This window comes from Ictalurus punctatus, chromosome 9, assembly GCF_001660625.3.
Source record: "Ictalurus punctatus breed USDA103 chromosome 9, Coco_2.0, whole genome shotgun sequence".
In the NCBI taxonomy this organism is placed as follows: Eukaryota; Metazoa; Chordata; class Actinopteri; order Siluriformes; family Ictaluridae; genus Ictalurus; species Ictalurus punctatus.
This window is the reverse complement of record NC_030424.2, coordinates 18941446-18961695: the sequence shown is the minus strand read 5'-3', so window position 1 is coordinate 18961695 and position 20250 is coordinate 18941446. Positions and strand designations below refer to the sequence as shown.

At 38.9% G+C, this 20250-nt stretch overlaps 1 protein-coding gene across 1 annotated transcript in view; it reads right to left on the bottom strand.

Moving 5' to 3' along the window:
• The window catches only part of sash1b (SAM and SH3 domain containing 1b), a 76235-nt gene extending 60183 nt beyond the window's left edge, over positions 1-16052 (bottom strand). Inside the window, exon 1 of the mRNA XM_017477160.3 lies at positions 14941-16052. Within this exon, the coding sequence (XP_017332649.1) occupies positions 14941-15396 (456 nt within the window). The 5' untranslated portion in view covers positions 15397-16052. The remainder of the gene's footprint in view (positions 1-14940) is intronic.
• Positions 16053-20250: the final 4198 nt, after the last annotated feature.

The window sequence follows — 20250 nt, the reverse complement described above, 5'->3', positions numbered from 1 at the left end:
ATTTCAAAGCAGTTATGCCTGATCTGTTTATTGTAGTGCTGTGCATTGGGACCAACAAACTTTTTTTTTTTTTTATCTTGAGGGTTTTTACTTTAATACACGTGGTCAGATAGAAAGCTTGCTGGCCAAAGAAAGGCCATGTTCATTAACTTGGGAGTATACGTGTTGCTTGCATAGCTCCGAGCAACACATTTACCACATTCATTCATTCTTCTTCAGTAATTGCTTCATTCTAGTTCGGGTTATTGTAGTTTAAATGATTACTCTGTTTATATGTTGGGAAATAGAACCAACTGAGAAAATAAATGTTTGTTAGGAAATATTGCAGGCAAAAAATAAATGTAGGAGCAGCTTTAGTGGGATTAAACTGTCAGTCATGCCCAAACCTTTATTTCAGAGTCCATGGCACTGGTCACAATTGGCAACATGAAGCGCAAATGCAAAACAAAACATCTACTTGGAAATGTCTTGTTTATAGCCATAAAAACAAATGTGTATTCTTTTTTTTTTTTTTTTTTATAACCATAAGTTAATCATTAATGTTTACGCATAAAAAAAGTTAACTGTCAATGCCATTCAGTTATGTTAGCTGCTTAACTGGACTCTTCTAAGCACAGACTTTTATGTAACTGGACCTTTACAAATTGTACTTGAATACCCCTGGTACAGGCATAAAAGCAATGCAGGACAAGAGCACCTCCGGTCACATGAAACATGTGTTTCAGATAGAGGAAAGCAGTCTGAAAAGGGCCTCTTGGCAAATGACACACTCCATAAATTCCATAAATCCTCTGAATTATGCATGAGTTTGAGCCATCTGCTAGCATCCTAAAAATTTACAATTCACCACAAATTTACAGCTCTTAAAATACCATTGACTTTTTGTGTAAATCAGTGAAAAATATTAGATTTTGTACCCCACAACAGGAGTGGGAAAAATGGCATTAAGACAAACACTAAACAGCAGTGACATGCTGTATGTCATACGTTTTCTGACCATTCTGCCCCATGATAGATAAATGTGGAATATAGAACAAATACAACAAATATATTCGGTCCATAAAAGTAAGCACTAAATGCACAAGCCTAATAGTATTTAACCCACAGTGAGCTGCCCTACTCTGTTGGTAGTCTAATTCTGCTTATATGGTTCATCTAACACACAAATAAAAATAGCTTCACCCAGAAACTGGGTTAAAGACCATGACTAACGGTTGGAGTAGCATCGCCAATTGGCAGCAGCGCGGCCTTTCTCTGACCCGTACAGGCTGGATGGGGGAGTTTGGAGACCATGTTGAGGAGCTGCGTGACTGACAGGTGGTGAGGGCATGGCTACAGCACGGGAGACGAGGGCCTGAATGACAGGAACGCAAAGAAGCAGGTACTTGACACTCAGTGAACCGCATTAAGCCAGACCATTAACACACACACACACACACACACGCGTTTTTTCTTACCATCATTGTGAGGACCTTCCACTGACATAATTATTAATGCCACTAATTAATGCTATGCCTACACCTAAACCTAACCATAACCACGGTAATTAAAATGAAACCTTTCGGTTCTTTTAGTTTTGTTTTTTAATAAATGCTGCAGTTTTAATTAATTAAAAAAAAAACAACAACCCAGTTTTAGCCATGGGCACCAGACAAAAGTCCCCACAAGGTCAAAATAACTGCTGTTAGTGTCTTTGTGGGGATATTTGGTCCCCACCAATATATAAAAACATGCCCATACACACACACATACCCCATTCATGTGCTCTTGGAGATGCACAACACCATTTCCCTTCTTTTGTCTCATTCAACCACATATTTACTGCACACGCTTTATCCCACTCGCACCCTGTAGCAACACAAATTACATCCCTCTGTAGTGCTCTCAGGCCCTTGAAGAGTAAAGCATGGGACTGCATTCCTTTTCAAGTCTTTCAGGCTCAATTAGAAGCCCTGCGACTAGCATGTGGCTGCGATGGGGCAACGAGCCCAGCTATTCTTCCCAGCTGATTGAAATTCATCGCACAGTGTCTAAACTCCAGGACCTGTTTGAACATTGTTCCAAGGCAGACAGGCTACAGGATGTGCTTAGGCTTAAACAATGCAGAGAGAACCAGGGAAAGAAGACAATTTAGAAATGCCCAACAAATCACAGCGTAGAACACATGCAGATCATTTTTTGGTATATTCTGGCCACCTTTGAAAGCCTTATGGGTATTACGGCTATACTGAGCATTCATGTAAGCCTTTTATTATGTATATTTATGCAAGAGCCTGCTGACTTTCTGGAGATTTAATTCAGCCTCAACACAGTCTCACAAAGAATTGATTCTCATATGATTTTAACAAGAATGCTGGACATGCACATTAGTCCAGTAACAATGAAGACCATGTACACAAAGCATATACTCTGACTCAATATAACAAGTGCAAAAAAAAGGAAATTTATTTTATATATATAATTTTATTATTTATATATATATTTTTTAAACATAATAAATGACATTTACTACAAGACTAATCCTACCCAAAAAAAAAGAGCAGCCATGAGCAGTCCAAAAGAGACCATGCTCTTAGGTCCTACTGTCCAGATTAATCTTTTGCATGGCACAGATGCTCATCTTAGTCTCCAGACAGATAGTTCTAAGCCCTGCAGCTCGCTTTGGCCTTTTCATTTAATGTGCAAGTAGTGTAAATATCACCAAAGCCCTGTCTCCCTAAACTCCCCCTCTTACTTGCTGGAAATGAGTCCCAATAAAACAAAAGGCTCATTTCGCCTGTCTGTAGGAGGTTACACATCATGGGGACTTCATATTCCAACACATCTCCTGTGACATGAATATTTTTTTCAGCTTTTAATTTGTACACATTTCAAAAACACTGATTTTTGAACAATAATGAAATGCTTCTTGAACTAATACTACATATTTACTTTAATTTACTGGAGTGGTAGTTTTGAAGCACACACACAATTCCACACGTCAATGCTTCACATGACAAGACAGACACCAGAATCACAACTGGACAATAGCCAAGTAAATCACATCAGGATGTGAGAATGAGGCTTATCTTTTAATGCGATGGAGTGGAGAGGTGTGGACGTTATTGTGTGTGTGTGTGGGGGGGTGCAACACTAAAGAGGCCAGGTGGCTGATTTGAGGGCTACCGTGCTGTGAAGGTGTGAGACGGGACTGTCTGCCTGCCAGTCAGGCTTGATTTACCCAGCCTGAGCTTTTGGACAGAAACTGATAGAGGAGGTGTATATACAAAGCTGCTTACTGTGAGCTTGGAGTATCTAAAAGGTTTAAAAACCAGTCTTGCCAAAACAGGAAATGCACTGAGGATAGCGGCAGTAGAAACAACTGAATAAAAAGTGTCCCTTGACTGCGGACTCCTCTTAAATCCATAGCTCAAAACACAATCCCTGCATCTGCAGGGAAACTGAGTGCAGCACAACAGCAGCCCATTCTGCCAGCCCCCAGGCTCAATAATGCAGACAGATCCAGGCATTTGTGTTGTCATGGTTACACGGTCTAACCAGCAGAATTAAAGCTGGCGATGTGGGTAAGAAGAGTGAGAGAAAGGCCCCCTCCCCACCCCTATTAAGAAGACACACACACACACAAAGATTTGGCGCAGCTGACCAACTCAAGCTAGCCTACAGAGTTGGAAATGTGTAAAAGAGGAGCATTTGAGAGAACATTGGTCCTTCACGCCAATGAGTAGAGAACTGGTTGCAAATGAGTCAGACGTTCTTCTCAAATGACTACAGCCACGTCCTTCACACCAGTGCAAGGTTAATCCATTAAAGAGAACTCCCACTGGCTTTACAACTACACAAGTGTTTCATCTGGATCAAATGCAAGAAAGTATCATAAATCAGTGTTGCTAATGACTTTGTGTTCATCAAAGGTGGCTGCTGACATAAAGTGATTTGACACAAAAGTGCCAAACATCTGGAAAGCAATCTGAGCAAAAGTTTCACTTTAGTGCAGCACAAAGTGTCTTGCTGAAAGCCAATCCTGTCATTAAAGAAACTGTATGAAAAGAGCTTTCAAATCTCACCACACAGAGGCAGCTGTCGTCTTTGAGGTGCTGAGGCTGTGCAAAGCCTTTAGAGCTTTTCCCGAGCCCCCACTGCCTGAAGCTGCCTGAAGCCGCAGCTCATCCTGACGGCAGAGGAGGAGAGGCGCAGGCTGGGAATCTCCAGAAAGGCGCCTGGTACTATGAAGATGACAGTGTGGCCTATTGTTTTGGCGGCAGCAGCAGGGATTTGTCACATCAGGGGTTTTGTATGACAAGACACTTCCCCAGAGAGTCTTGCCTCAATGTGACAAAGGCAAATATTTACATGTGAATTCGGTGGAAAAGCGCATTTTGGGCATTGTGCTGGCTTGTCATCTCCGCTGAAAGCGCACAGTGTCTCATGTGTCTAATGTCAAGTGCAAAAATCATACTGGCTGGAGAAAAGCGAGCTTCCATACAAGTACCATCATATCATATTGCTTTGGGGAAATTGCTGGTTCTAAATAAAGTTGTGTAATCAGTGTTTCAAATCTAGGCCAAGATTACAGATTCCCACAAAGAGAATAACAAAAAACAAAGACTCTGGTCATGTCCAGAGGAAGTGGTTTAAAATGCCGTTAAGAAAACAGAAAAGGAAGCAGGGAGTTTATTTATTTTTAAGAGAAAGATGAACAGTGAAATATAATATAGGACGTGTAGCCAAGCCTGCAAAAGTTAATCATCAAGTTGTCATTCCTGTATACCTTCCTTTGTAAAATTGTGGGAATTCTACCATACATATAGACCATTAACAGTTTTCTTCAGAAAAGGAAGAAAAACCCATTAGCACAAAACCCTCACTGGACCAACTATCTGTTATAGAAACCATTTCTCATAAGTGATAAAAGTTTTTGTAAAAAACTCCAGGTTTTTGTATACTGTATGTCCCAGCGTTCATAGCTTGTTAGAACTCTACAGCAGGAACAGAGTAAACTGAGTCCAAGAACTGGTTAGTGTAAATAGCTGCAGTGAACAGCAAGCCTCAGCATTATGACCAGATTTGGCATGAACTGAGCTGTACAGTGCATTCCTCCTGGGATGAGTCTGTGCTGGCTGATCTGGGCCATGTCCTAATGCTGGCCTGCATGGATGTCGGCCAACCTGGACTCGGTGTTTATTTCATGATGGAGAGACCTGTCAGTACTAAGGAGATAATTACTAGTGTTCAAACTGTTCTCTCGTAGTCTTTCGGTGCGTAGGGGAAAAGCTGCGTTATCCCACAAATAACAGTGTACGACAGATCATCTTTCAAAAGGTCAAAAGAAAATGGTCTTAAATAGCACACTGGATACACACCATTGTCCTATACATTCACTTTCTGCTGATCGCTCTCATTTTTAGCAACACAGTCTGCAATGACTATATTGAAACACCTCTGAGCTCGTTCGTCCGTGCTGGACGTTTTGGATTATTTGAGTTCTATAGTTGATCACTCAGACCTAGTGTCCGTCCAAGTGTTTAAAAGCATCCTCACTCATTCAGCAAGGGCACAAGCAGTTGCCTTGACAGCTGTGTTTGCCTGTCGAAGGCATTTGCATTAATGAGATTTAAATCCTGTCTACACACAAACCAAAAAAACCCTGTCCAAACCAAAATACAGATCATTCTGTATAGGATTTTACAGAGTTTTTTTTGTGATTGCTGCGGCCAAAAATGCTTGATTGTGCTGCGGCTTTTTTTCTTCTTCAAAATTTGCAATGCAACTTGGAGTTGGTAAAATTGCAATTACACAAAATTGATGCGTTTCGCAGTGATGTTTCTTGGTAAGTGAGACCTTTTAGCAGTCCTCATGTTCAATGCACATGAATCAAAGAGGGCTTTGGCTGAATGAGTGTTGTGATGACGTCACATGACGCATCTTGTCCCAAATCTGCAGAAAATCCATGGTAATTTTGAAAAATTGCAAGCTACTGCGAATATTGTGGAGTTTGCTTGATTTGCATTCATTTCTGCGATTGCAAAAGCATAAAATCCTGGAGGGACTGACGTATGACTGACTCAGTTTCATAATGTAATACTACTGAAAAGAATGTTTTAATTAATTGGACTTATTAACAATCATAATTATAGAGGTCTGGATGAGTACACTCAGGATATAGGGGTAAAACCTTGTACCCTAAAGGTCTTCTCGAGTTTGTCTCTCTGAGGGAACCATTAAAGGGTTTTACAGAACTGTACAGCTAAACATTTCATTTCTCAACAACTATTAACCACTCAAAGAACCATTGGGGAACCTTTGAGAGTATAATTAAACACAGCGGACTGAAAACACAGAAGCATACAGCAACAGCACAAAATAAACACATTGGACAACAGTGGAATGAGGTACTACTAATTTTATACACACACAGGATGGTATATACAAAGGATCATTTAAAGTCACACTTTCTGTAAAGTTGTCTCACTACCTACAATTTGAAAGAATACAATTTTTTTTACTGTATCAATCCTATGGATGTCGTATTTCACAGATCAAACTGACCAATCACAGTAGAGATGCATAAAACAAACACTTTATGATATTCTTCACACTCTTTCAGATCTCTTTCATCAGTGTGTTTTTCCAGGATGTTAGCACAAGGAGGCACGACCTTATCTGACAATTATGCAAAAACCAGTACTCTGTGGACACCATTTGCATGACTGTTAAACTGAAAAATTCAAATTATCTGCATACATATTAAGGATTTATGCGTGTAACTTTCAGCCATTTTAAAATTGCACAACCCATAACAACAAACCTTAAAATTGAGGCGTCTGGGTACTGAGGCCCCATCGCTACAGTTTTTGTGTAATGAGTGGAGAAATTATTACAAAATATAAGAAAACTCTTTTTTTGTGCTATTTGTTACTTTCCATCATAAGATGGTGACAAAGTTTTCAGCCACCCATACACTATTGTCAAGAAGAAGAAGAAAAAAAAACGGTGAACTATGAAAAACAGTGTATTTAAAATAAGGTATGTTGCCATTTCAAAACAGGAACTCAAACAGTTAATACAAAGCTGAAAGCATGTGATTGTGCAAATTATTCTTAAAGGAACATGCTAACATGCATGGGGCACTTTTCCCAGTTTAAGATCTTTATTACTTTAAAACACTTGAGAAAGTATATAAAATAATTTTTGAGGAACAAATAAGGAGGGGGGACAAGAGTTGGAGTGGAGATAAAGCATCAGACAGCTAATACGTCACTTACATCCATCAGCACATATGAGTGTTGGCAGCTTTAACAGGGTTGTTCTTGCTGATGCTGAAAATATGGCAAAGTTATTTTTGGGGAAATGCTGCTGTAATAAACCTAATAATGACATGCAACAACTTTTGTGTTGCAGCAAAGGCAGTGCACTAATTTCAGCATTACCATAGACACAGCTGTGCACACTGACCCCCAGTTCAACTTCTTAGCAGATTATCCCAGGAGAATTTAACCCAGTGTGCGCACTCACCATAGATTCATTTATTTAACTGCGTGGTTTCCCTACATTTCACATTGGCAAAGCTCACATTATAGACATATAACAAATCATACATTCTATTGTTACACATCACATCAACTTTATTCCACCATTCACATGCAAATCAAGTCTGTTCTGAGAAACGTTTAAATAGGCAGCATATACACCCACTGGCCATGTTACTAGAAATACCTTGACATCTGTGGCAGCAGCACAATGCATAAAATCATGCAGATACAGGTCAAGTGCTTCAGTTACCGTTCATGTCAAACACATGAATGGGGAAAAATGTGATCTCTGTGACTTTGACCATGGCATTATTGTTGGTAACAGGTATGAGTATTTCATAAACTGCTGATCTCACGGGATTCTCACACACACACACACACACACACACACACACACACACAACAGTCTCTAGAATTTACACAGAATGGTGTGATAATCAAATAAGTAGAACTCAATGCCATGGTGTTGATGGGGGATGCCTCGGTCACGTGTCTAGTCCTTCTTGTTCGAATCAGTCCCTCCAGGATTTTGCAATTTTGCGATCACTGAAATGAATGCAAAATCAAAAACATTTGCAGGAGCTTGCGATTATTCAAAATTACCTCAGATTTTCCACAGATTTGGGACAAGACACGTCAAGTGACGTCATCACAAAGCGCAATTAGCCGAAGCACCCTATAGGGTGTACAGCTATAGGAGTACAGCTAAAAGGTCTCATTTACCAACAAACATCCCTGTGAAACACTGCGCAAAACAATTTCATGCAATTGCAATTTTTGCCAATTCAAGTAATTTTCTGAAAAAAAAAAAGGGGTACAAAAAAAAAAAAAAAAAAAAGTGCCGCAAAATCAAGCATTTCGGCCACAACAATCACAAAAACACTGTGAAATCTTGTATAGAGTGTCTAATGTTTATGTCTCAAATACCCTTAAAATATACAGTACTGTGCAAAAGTCTTAGACACATGCAAAGAAATGCAGTAGAGCAAAGATAGTGAAATGAAATGTTTCTCAATTAAAAAAAATAAAAAATAAAAATACTATAAAGAGCAGTAAACAGTAATAAATTAAACAAAGGCAATATCAGTTGTGGTGACCGTTTGCTTAAAGAAAAAAAAAAAAAAAGGTTGTCTCAGGTAGAATCTGTGCAGTTTTATAAGGAAATGAGCTGTAAGTTTTATTGAGCTTCTTGCAGAACCAGACACGGTTCTTCTGGAGACTTTGACTGTTGCACTTGCTTCTTATTTTTGCAGCAAAACCCAGCAGCCTTCATTGTGTTTTTGTCTGAAAAGTGTCTCTTACCACTTAACATGCTGCTTTGTTTACTGACATACAAACAGTTTTTCTGTAACATTTAATTTTATGCTGGAAAACTAATGTTTGGGAATCTAAAATGTTTTTGTACTGACTCGATAATGTAGAAGTCATAAAATAAAAATCTATACCAATCTATAGTACAAACAAAGTTTGTACTAAAAAAAAAAATTGGGTGCCTAAGACTTTTGCATAGTACTGTACTTCAAACAGGAAAAAAGCTATCGAAGCTATTCCTGTGACACTGGATCAATTCCAAAATCTAATCAGTTCAACTGCTGGTTACAATGATACTTCCATCTAAATCCTACAAACATTCAACCACTCACAGAAAATCGGCCTTGAGTTCTTGAATATGAATGTGTAAATAACATTTCTGTATGATAAACAGGAAGAAAGCCATTGAAGAAAAAGTATTTGGATCAATTCATGTTTGTTGATATTATGGATGGAATTAATGATAATTCCATATAAATCCTACAAACCTTCAACCACTCAACCTTGAGATATGATGTTAATGAGAATTCCAGACCGATGGACAATTTGAAAATATAATGCCTCCGCCACTAGTGGCTTAAAAACTATGTCAGTTCTGCGGGTGAAAAGGCCTTATTAATAAGCAGGGTCAGAGGAGAATGTGCATACTGGTTTGCACTGACCGGAAGTCTACGGTACTTCAAATAACCTCTCTGTACAACTGTAATGAGCAGAAAAGCATCTCAAAAAGCACAAGACGGGCAGCTGTGGCTCAGGTGGGTTGTCTACTAATCGGAGGGTTGGCGGTTCGATTCCCGGCCCACGTGACTCCATGTGCCGAAGTGTTCTTGGGCAAGACACTGAACCCCAAGTTGCTACTGATGGAAAGTTGCATGGCAGCTCTGCTACCATTGGTGTGTGTGTGAATGGGTGAATGAGAGACAGAATAAAAGCGGATGAGAATGTGAATGAGAGACAGGATAAAAACATTTTTTTGGATAAAAGCACTATATAAGTGCAGACCATTTACAAGACATCGAACCTTGAGGCTAGTGGGCATCTGCATGATATACAGTGCTGTGAAAAAGATTTCTTCTGTTTTTGTGTGTGTATCTCATACTAAATAGTTTTAGAGCTTCAAACGAAATACAACATAAAACAAAGGCAACCTGAGAAAAACACACAATACGGTTAAATTTATTTTATTGAAGCAAAAAAAAGTTATCCAACACCTTTCACCAATGTGAAGAACTAATTTCCCGCTTAAACATAAAATCTGGTTGTGCCACCTTTAGCAGCAATAACTGCAACCAAATGCTTCTGATAACTGGAGATCAGTCTTTCACTTACTTCTAGGTCTAGGACATTGTCTTGCTGCATAATCCACTTGCGCTTAAGTTTCAACTTACGGACTGAAGACTCTCCTTTAGGATTTTCTGGTAGAGAGCAGAATTCATGTTTCCCTCAATTATTACAAGTTGCCCAGACCCTGCAGCAGCAAAGCATCCACATATCACATGGCATCCCCACCCCACAGCATCACACTTCCACTACCATGCTTGACCGTAGGTATAATGTTCTTTTCGTGGAATTCTGAGATTGGTTTACTCCAGATGTAACGGGAACCCTGTCTTCCAAACAGTTCCACTTTTGACTCATCAGTCCACAGAACATTCTCCCAAAAGGTTTGAGGATCATCAAGATGTGTTTTGCCAAAATTCAGACAAGCCTTAATGTTCTTCTGGGTTAGCAGTGGTTTTCACATCACCACCATTTTTTTGCCCAGTGTCTTTCTGGGCAAAAGTTCTATTAAGTTCTATTTAAGTGTTGATTTGATTGAACAGGGTTTGCAGTTATCAGGCCTGGTTGCATCTAGTGCAGTTTAATAGACTTGGGGAATTAGTAACCATGGGGCAAATACATTTTCATACAGGCCCAGTTGGTATAGGATAACTTTTTGGCTTCAATAAATAACATTATCATTTAAAAACCATATTTTGTGTTTACTCAGGTTGCCTTTGTTTTATTTTAATTCCTGAAACAATTTTGTACGAGACAAAAGAAATCAGGATGGGGGCAAATACTTTTTCACAGCAGTGTATGCATTTTGCTGATGCCACATAACTGGCTGATTAAATAAGTGCATGAATGAGCAGCTTAGACAAACGATTAACCTATGCTTCATCTTCATCACTGATCTGCTGGCCCAGGCTGAAGGGGGAACCAATTCATTCAGATTTAATGACAAACAAGGCACCATGCTATATCAAAATGTTAGTGGTTTGTCCTTTCAATAATCCATACAACCCTTTTTCTAAAATGGCTCTGCTCCCATTACTGTGCAAAAACCGGAATAACTCAAATTATGAAATGTTCCAGACTAATACAAATCAACTCCCTCAGTTCAAATAAAAATAAAAGGTCAGATGTAGGTCACAAAGTGCAGTTTTTCCAGCACTTAGCAATTTATTAAAGTCTGAAACTTTTCTGAAGATTACACAGCAGTGAGCCTGTACTCTCTCAGCAGTAAGAGTCTGGAACTTTACAGAGGCGCCGTCTGTCTTTTTTTCCATATCACAACAGACAAATCTGTAAGGTGTTGTTAAGATCAATGATGGCTCAGTAGCTATGCAGGAAAAAAAAAGAAGGGGCTCACCATTTTTTATACTAAAGAAGAAAAAATCTGTTGGAAAAGAGCCTTGCACAAAGTGCAAAAAGCACAGATAAAATCCCAGCAGCAAAAACAGCAGCATCACTACAGTACAGGCAGTGATTTAGCGCAGTCTTTCTGTTTCTTTGTTGCAGATGGCTCCAAAATCACTGTTTACTGAACACGCTAAACACGACCCGTAGCTTACAAATAAAACAAACATTATCATTAGGGCTAGTGAGAATAGACAGAGGGACATTTAGAACCTCAAATTAACATAAAGGCTGTTAGACTGTGTAATACTCTCAATATTACTACCATTACTGAATTTAGACTCTGTGGACCCTACTATATACACACATACATGTATGTATGTATGTATGTATGTATGTAATATGTATGTAAAATATATATATATATACACACACACACACACACACACACACACACACACACATACACACCAACTTTATTAATGACCTGACTATGCTGTTTTTTTATTTTTTTTTATTAAACATAATGAAACATAAGCACCATGTAGTTTTTTCCCCCCTGATATAAATAACAAGAACAGCTCAGTGCCAACAGTGTCGACTGGGATGCCTCTGCCATCAACAAGTCTAGCCCTTCTTGTTACAAAATTCTGTGTCTGAAATACCCTTAAAATATGCATCAAACAGGAAGGAAGCTATTGAAGAAAAACTATTTCAGACATTTGCTGTGGCCTTGATTGTGTTTGGATCAATTCCAAAAGTCCATTTGTTAGTTACAATGATAATTCCACATATCACGCTAATGAGAATCTCGGACAAATAAACGACCCGAAAACATTATGCCTCCACTACTCAGTGGCATAACAACTAAATATTCTTTTAAAGCTGATTTGACATTTATTGCCATACCAGCGTCAATGTCTATTTCATAGCAAATACAGATATTAATCAAACCTTCAATAAAATTCTTTTTTTTTTATTAATTGTAAAAACAGCTTATAAAAAAGACAACTCTATTAAAAGATCATTTATATTTGCTTGTGATTTAAAAAAAAAGTTTTCCTGGGTCCATCTTAGGAAACAAGTGTCCTGTTCAAAGGCGTTGCCTTGTGACACTAAAAATAGGGCAAACTATGCTTTCAAAACATTCTGTCAAGAGATATTAATTAATAAATTGCTTTAAATGCATAGAAACTGAAAAAAGGTCACAGATGCAACATAATAAAGTGAAATAATATAGCAATATAGTCCTCACATTTTAAATGCTCACAATCCTTGAAACTCCAGACAATACATCTAAGCCGTTGACTACGCATCTGTTTCTGTCTCACATCCTGGTCTCAAAACTGAGCCGACCCAGATTGTGGTTGATTCTTGAGTAGAGTTCAATATGAACTCTTAAAATGCTGACACAGAACTGGATTTACATAGAACAGTGAAAACAAAGAAAGCCTAAACACAAACTTACAATAATGTCCAAATATGGCTTTAATCAAACGCATGACAAAATGTTAATAGTGTGTGAAGGGGTATTGTTTAGACATTTCTTCTCCTTAATCAGGAAAACGTGGTTTTAATTAAGGGAGATCTGAGTCTGAAGCTCCCGCCCTCCTGTTACATGCTGGGTCCTTAGGTAGAAGACAAAGGATTCATGAACTGTGACAGACTTCGGTTTTATGACAGAAGGGCACATAGCTGTGGAGATCTGGAGTCAAACACACCAGAAAGAACTTCCATCTGCTTATGATTAATGTATGTCCCCAACAAAGACAGAACAATACAAACGAACAGAAAAACAGCCAGAGAAACTATATTCCCACCTACTAATTACACTCATCTTTCAACAAATCTCAGCAGAGTAAAATAGCTTTAGATAAGACATCTCTGTTTTATCTAAGCTGACTCTTCAACTAATGTCCTCAACAACAAAAGCTGTCCAAATAGTATGACATCAAAAAAAGCGGAAAGCACACTGAAAACATGGCCAAACGTGACAAATAATGAGGACTGGTGAGATCTGCATGTCATTGGCATTCAATGTGAAGTTTAAATGGCTCTCTGGGGTAATGCTCAAACCCCAATAAAGCCATTTACAGCCATCTGTCACCAGAGACCAGCCACTCTGATAAATGTGCTGATAAGAAGCGGAGCAGAAGCACTGCCCAGCCTGGGAACAAAAGCATGGGATGAGTCCATTGAAAGCTCTGTTCTGTAGCATGACAAGCTCTCACTGAGGTCCCATGCTGCCACAGGTTGATATCCTGAATTTCAGTGGCAATGGTTTATTTAGCTCACACACTGCAGTGAGATGGAAAGCACATTGCTAAGAAGTCCTTACTCTGTATGTTACAAAAGCAATAGTGTGATATCTGCCTGCACCTGATCAACCTTCAGCTAGCACTAACGAGAGGCATGTAATAGCTTTTGGACGAACCCATCCAGGCACCATAATATAGCATATTACAAAATATACACATTTCAATACATTTGTGATTCACTTTGCACAGATATATACAGTATTAGATAATAACCAGCCAGCATAGTTGCCAGATTAAATATATCAGACTGCCAACTAAATCAACTCTGTATATAAACAAAAAAAATCCTATAACCAAGTCGGCTTTCACCAAGTAGACAAGTTTCATTGTGATGACCATGTAATGTCAGTATTAAATGTGCTTAATAGATCGTCTGTGTGCGCTGGCTTATTGATTAAAAACATGACAGCGCTACCTCCCAAAACCCCAGTCTTCTAACGAATGATGTGCTAAATTTAGACAGCCAGATATGCAAGGCCTATCACTAGACCATCTGTATTTGCGTCTCCGGCCGGTGTAGAGTGTGTGATTACTGTACAACAGTGCTTTCCAAAACCGATCCTCAGGCACCACATTTCTTCCTCCGTGCAGCTTCAAACACACTTGAACCAAGCGATCAGGAACACTTCTACATGGTACATACAGGAATGTTTGGAAATGTTTGAGAAGCAGGAAAAATACAGCCCATCTCGGGAGTTTGGGGGATCAGTTTGGGAAACACCGCCATGCCCACTACATTCCACCTGGGGTAATAGTGACAGTATGTGAAGCTCTCTAAAGAGGTACAGCTGAAATCTGGCCTCCTGTACACTGGTCATAATGTGGTGTTTTATTGAAGTTTTACAAATAAATCATAGCTCCACATAGAGTAAGAGATAATTAGCAATGTCATGAGCTACAGAAGATGTACAAAGGCTTCACATGCAGATGTACAGAAAAAGGTAGAGGCAGAGGCAGGAATTGGACCCCGAACATGTGAAGCAAATGTGCTACCCACTAAGTCACCATGCCTCCCTTAAGACTTATATACTACAAAAAAAAAAAGTTTCCTCATATAAAAGATGTAGTGTAACAATCACTATCAGGTAGGTTTTATAACAATTGTGTGAAATAATTAGGTGCATGCTATTAAAGCAGCCATGCTGTAATCATGTACACACCTTAAATGAGTAAGGGGGTTTACTCAGGTCTATCCCATCCTTGATCAGCTTATCTCGGATCAGGATCTTCAGCTTGAGTTTCGGGTAGGACATTGGATCTGGAGGGCCTCCGAGCAGCAGATTATTGTTATTGGACAGCTCAAGTCCTTCTCTGTCCCAATGGGACCCACTGGCTTTACTGTCATAGCCACTGGAGACATCTGGAAGGGGCTCTAAGGTGAAGTAAAGACCAGGGGCCAGCTTCTTGTCCTCCTCTCTCAGTCTCTGCACTGCTCGGAGAACTTTGAGCCTGTGATGTGGGAGAAACACACCGATGGCGTCCAGGTCAGGCTCTCCGATCTGCTTACACACCTCCAGGTCGTCGTAGCCGTTATCTACGAACGCCTCGACATACTGGGTCAGCTGCAGGGTTTTCAGCCACTCAAAGACGATAGCTGGACCGCTGCTCATCATCATTACTACTATTACTCCGAAAAGTCCAGTTAGAAGAGCTGCTGTATGTCCATTATCCTCCTCGTCCTTTGTGGGAAGTGGAGTTTGCCAAGGCGTGAATCCGTGAGAGTCCGTCTCTGGAAGGAAAGTGTGTGTTTCCAAAACAAAACCAGTGGGAAAGCCAGGTTGTTGTTGTTGCGCCTCTGAATCATGCCAAAGCGGCTACATTTTCAATCGAGGATGCAAACGCAAGATGAAAGTTTAGCTACAAACTTCCCACTGCAGGTAAAAAGTTGCAAACGCTGCTGGCATTTTACCCTAAACACAAGCTGGGGACGTTCTCCATCGCTGAGGACGTATTTACCTTCGCAAAAGTGTCCCTTTCAAACACACCTCCCGTGTCCAACAGCATTCAGGTGTAAACAGCATTGGCGTTTCCAAAGTGTCATTGAAAATGTCCGAGTTTGCACTCAATTAGCCACTGAGAACTGTTTTAACGGGGACCGCTGCATGTCTTCACGCAGTGCAGATAGTTTTGTAATTATTACAGAACAAAGCCAGCAGCTCCTCTCAGTCTCTAACACAAAGGCAGAAACACATGGAAAGTAGCTCTGCTGCCTCGTCGCGTCAACTGAACTTGCTGTGTCTGTTTCTGTCTCATTATCAGTCTGAGGCTGAACTGAAGCGAGGTTGCGTCTCTGTCTGTTTTTTTTTTTTACTCCACAGCGCCTCTTAGAGGCCACGCGAGGAAATGCAACTATCCGATGTTTTCAGTCTCTCTCTCTCTCTCTCTCTCTCTCTCTCTCTCTCTCTCTCTCTCTCTCTCTCTCTCTCTCTCTCTCTCTCTCTCTCTCTCTCTTTTGTCGTTTTAACCATCTATTAGCACAGGGGTTCCCAAACTTTTCCCCTTTTGGAAGATGTCTTTAAAATACATTTAAAATACAGACTTCTGAATATGACCCCCCCCCCTTTTTTATTAATAATTACATCTTACATCTTTACATTACATTATATTAGGAATTGATTGTGTGTGTGTGGTTGTCTGAGAGTGAGAATTTATTTTTCACACCAAATTGTTGAGGACCCCCGGGCGCCCCCTGGCGGTCCCCACTTTGAAAACCACTGTATTAGCAGACAAGCAAAGCCACTAGGCTAGCTCGAGTTTATTGTTCGACGGCAGGTGTAAACACTCGGATGAGAAGTGAAACATTTTCAAAACTATAACAAATGAAGACCTGTTTCCTTAATAGTACTGCTGCTTGAGTACACACTGAGAGATTTTCATGTACGGGTGTCTTATTTGCTGACCAAAAAGATTAAATCAATGTATTTTTGAAGGGAGAGGGGACCTGTACAGAGTGATTAACCTCAGACTTGGAAAACTCTTGCAGCAAAGCTATGAGTTAATTTACGTTTTTGTTAATTACGCAAATGCATAAAAGATCTGCCCTAATCTGATAATTTGTTTAATTATACACCGATCAGATATAATTAAATGTGCACCTATTATGATTTTTCAAATATTACCTTTCATGTAGTGTTTTATATAGCTGTTTATGAATTTAAAAAGTCTGCATAGGTAATTACTACGTTTACATGGACAGCAATAATCTAATTATTGCCCTTATTCTGAATAGGACAATGTTGTGATTAAGGTGTTTACATGAGTTGCTTTTAGAATATTCCTTTCATGTTCCTGTTTTACATTTTATAGAACATAGATCGATTAACAGCACACGTCATTACATCACCGCGTCGTACATGCATGACACGGAGCTGTAATTTCAGCAACAGCAGCAAGTGACAAGCAACATTTGAATAAAAATGTTCTTATTTCTATGCAAACTAGGTGTCACTAAAGTGATAAATACAAATAATTTGCTTAAATGATTCCTAAGACCAATCCTATGGGGCATGTGGTACAACATTCTTCAGGTCACCACTCACGACTTTAGTTTCTACCTGCATTTAGTTCTTGTTTCACACACATGCGACTTCACTTTAAACAAAGAAAATATATATGCAATTCTTTAATTATGTGCCATTCTTTAATTACTGGGTTTAAGTGGAATAAAACACATCAGGACATGCTGTTATTGGAAAATAACTAATGCTTTGTGTCAGGCCTTATCACACCACCCTGTCATTGATCATTTTGTCTGTCAGTTTATGTGTCACTGCATTTCACACACCCACAACGTTACATTTGCACTTCAGTTAGTGATGTGGTTATGGTGAATTATTTATTTTGTTTAAAATCTTTCAGGCCAACCCTCATCTGTATGCATGTTGTCATGTTATATTTATAGTGTTACACTTGATTGTAGCAGAGCAGTTGGTTATGTAGCCTAAAGGCCAAGTCATGGACAGCCTTCTGAAGTGTACAGTCCATTGACCTTGCACATCACAATCTATATGCTGTAGGGCTGCACAATTAATCGGTTATCGATCGAGATTACGATTTTGACTGCCCATGATTAAATGAACATGATCGACTGCGATATTAACGTTTAAAGTTCGTACTCCGCTAATAGAAAACTCCGCTACAGATCAAATCAAGCGCTTCCTACACTTACAGCCTATCACCATAGAGCGGCGCAGGGATGACGTCATTTTGTAGTGCCAAAACCCCGAAACGGGTTTGGCATTTTAGCCCTCGAGCTGCCAGTTTCGCTTCGAGCTCCAGCGCTTTGCGCGAGGAGAAATCATGACATTAACATGACATTAACATGATGCTAAATGGCACTACAGAGGTTGTTGGGGACATTAAACGTCATCACACCGAACGGGTAAAAACTTTGCAGATAAACTCAGGGCTCTACAGTGCGACCATTTCACTCACATCTGTGACTAAAAAGTATTTTGTGCGACTGTGAATAAATATTTATTCGCACCGGTGCGAGTGACCTGTTCGGAGTTCTATAATACAATTGGGATAAAAACTACAGGAAGTCCAAAATGCATCTACACCGAGCAACAGTTACTTTCACACTGCTTTTCATCACCTCAGTCAACCGAACAAGTGTGGAAATACTGCAGAGAAGCTATTATGATGACAAAAGTAAAACTGAACATCATCTGTTTCAACTTCCCGATCTCACAAACCGCCACCTTTTATTGATCCCGCAAAATGACCTGAACCTGCACCTGCTCGTGTAGACACAGCGGTTTCGCACGGAGTAAATTAATAATAATGCTAACGCTACAAGGTGGGTTTAATTCAAACTTATTTCTTTAAAAATTCCTCACCAATCATAATCAAGAGTAGCAACTGTTCAGTCTGTAAACATACAGCACGCTACTGTTCTCCTTTAACTAACTCTAATTCAGTTAATTTAAAATCACGGTTGCCAGATATCACTAGAAAAGTCAACTCCAGTTTCCATGTTTTGATTTAATCCCCCAAAACACAATATTATCAGCAGACATGGACAATGTACTGGGGAAACCAATCTAAAACTGATAAACAAACAAAAATAAAACGACTGTGGCTCAGTTGGTAGAGCGGGTTGTCCACTAATCGTAGGGTTGGCTCCACATGCCGAAGTGTCCTTGGGCAAGACACTGAACCTCAAGTTGCTCCCGATGGCAATTTAGCGCCGTGCATGGCAGCTCTGCTACCACTGGCGTGTGAGTGAATGAGACCATTTACCATTTAAAACTACTAAAATGTAAAGACAAAAAATGTGCTTAGTTATAAATAAATTATTATATATATATATATATATATATATATATATATATATATATATATATATATATATATATATATATACATAGATAGATAGATAGATAGATAGACAGATAGATAGATATAGATAGATAGATATAGATATTATAAAAATTCATTAAATATAAATAAAATGAGAAATGAAATAATGTTTAATTACTATGGGTTGCATTTAATATCAATTTTCCATTAAGCTTAGTAAGCTATTTCCTTAGAAAGCTATTAGCCTTTTTCCTAATATGGATCATTTTTGTGTTCGGCTGTAAAAATCCTGATCGGAGCGTCAGTAATGAACACCATTAAACTCCAGCGCTTCCCATCTGACGGGTAAATGAACTCACCCAATCACATCCTATGTGAAATTATTCAGATATATACACAATATATATTGCAAAAATATTACATTCAGAAGGTAAATTAATTTTCATGGCTAACACTATGTTCCTAAATTCTGTCATAATTGACCACGTCAAGTATTCTCATGCCTACTTGTGTGTTATATTGTGGCATGAGAAAACTTAATAAATGTGAAAATGCAATAGAAATATGTTGTCACTAAAATCAATTAATAATCGTGATAAATAATCGAGATCTCAATATTGATCACAGTAATCGGGATTATCATTTTGGCAATAATCATGCAGCTCTAATATGCTGTGAACTTTATTGCTTTTATATATACATATTATATGTGCGTGTTCTATAAAAAAATGCCCCAATTAACACTGTATCCAGCAGCAGTCAATGAATGGCATGAATAAACAGGCAAAGCTTCAAAGTTTATTAATCTTATGCTGGTTACAAGACAACTTTTACCTAAAGCCCAGGTTACTCTGACCAGTCAAAACAGAATTGTGCTCAACAGCTTTAAAAAAGCTGGTCAGATTGCCAAGTCCTCAATTTTAAGTGAAATTAGGCAAATTTTCCACTGCTGTAGTGGGCTGTTTTTTTGTTGTTGTTGTATTTGTAGTTGTTCAAAGGTTGGAGAGTAAGTGTTTGATGTATCCTAGATTAATTATATTAATATTATGCTAGTTTAATTTTTTTATGCAGACAATAAATGTTCCTTGCATATACTGTGTTTCTGATTAGAATGTAATGAATTAAAAAGTGAAAAGAAATAAGTTAATGCAGCAACATTACATAGA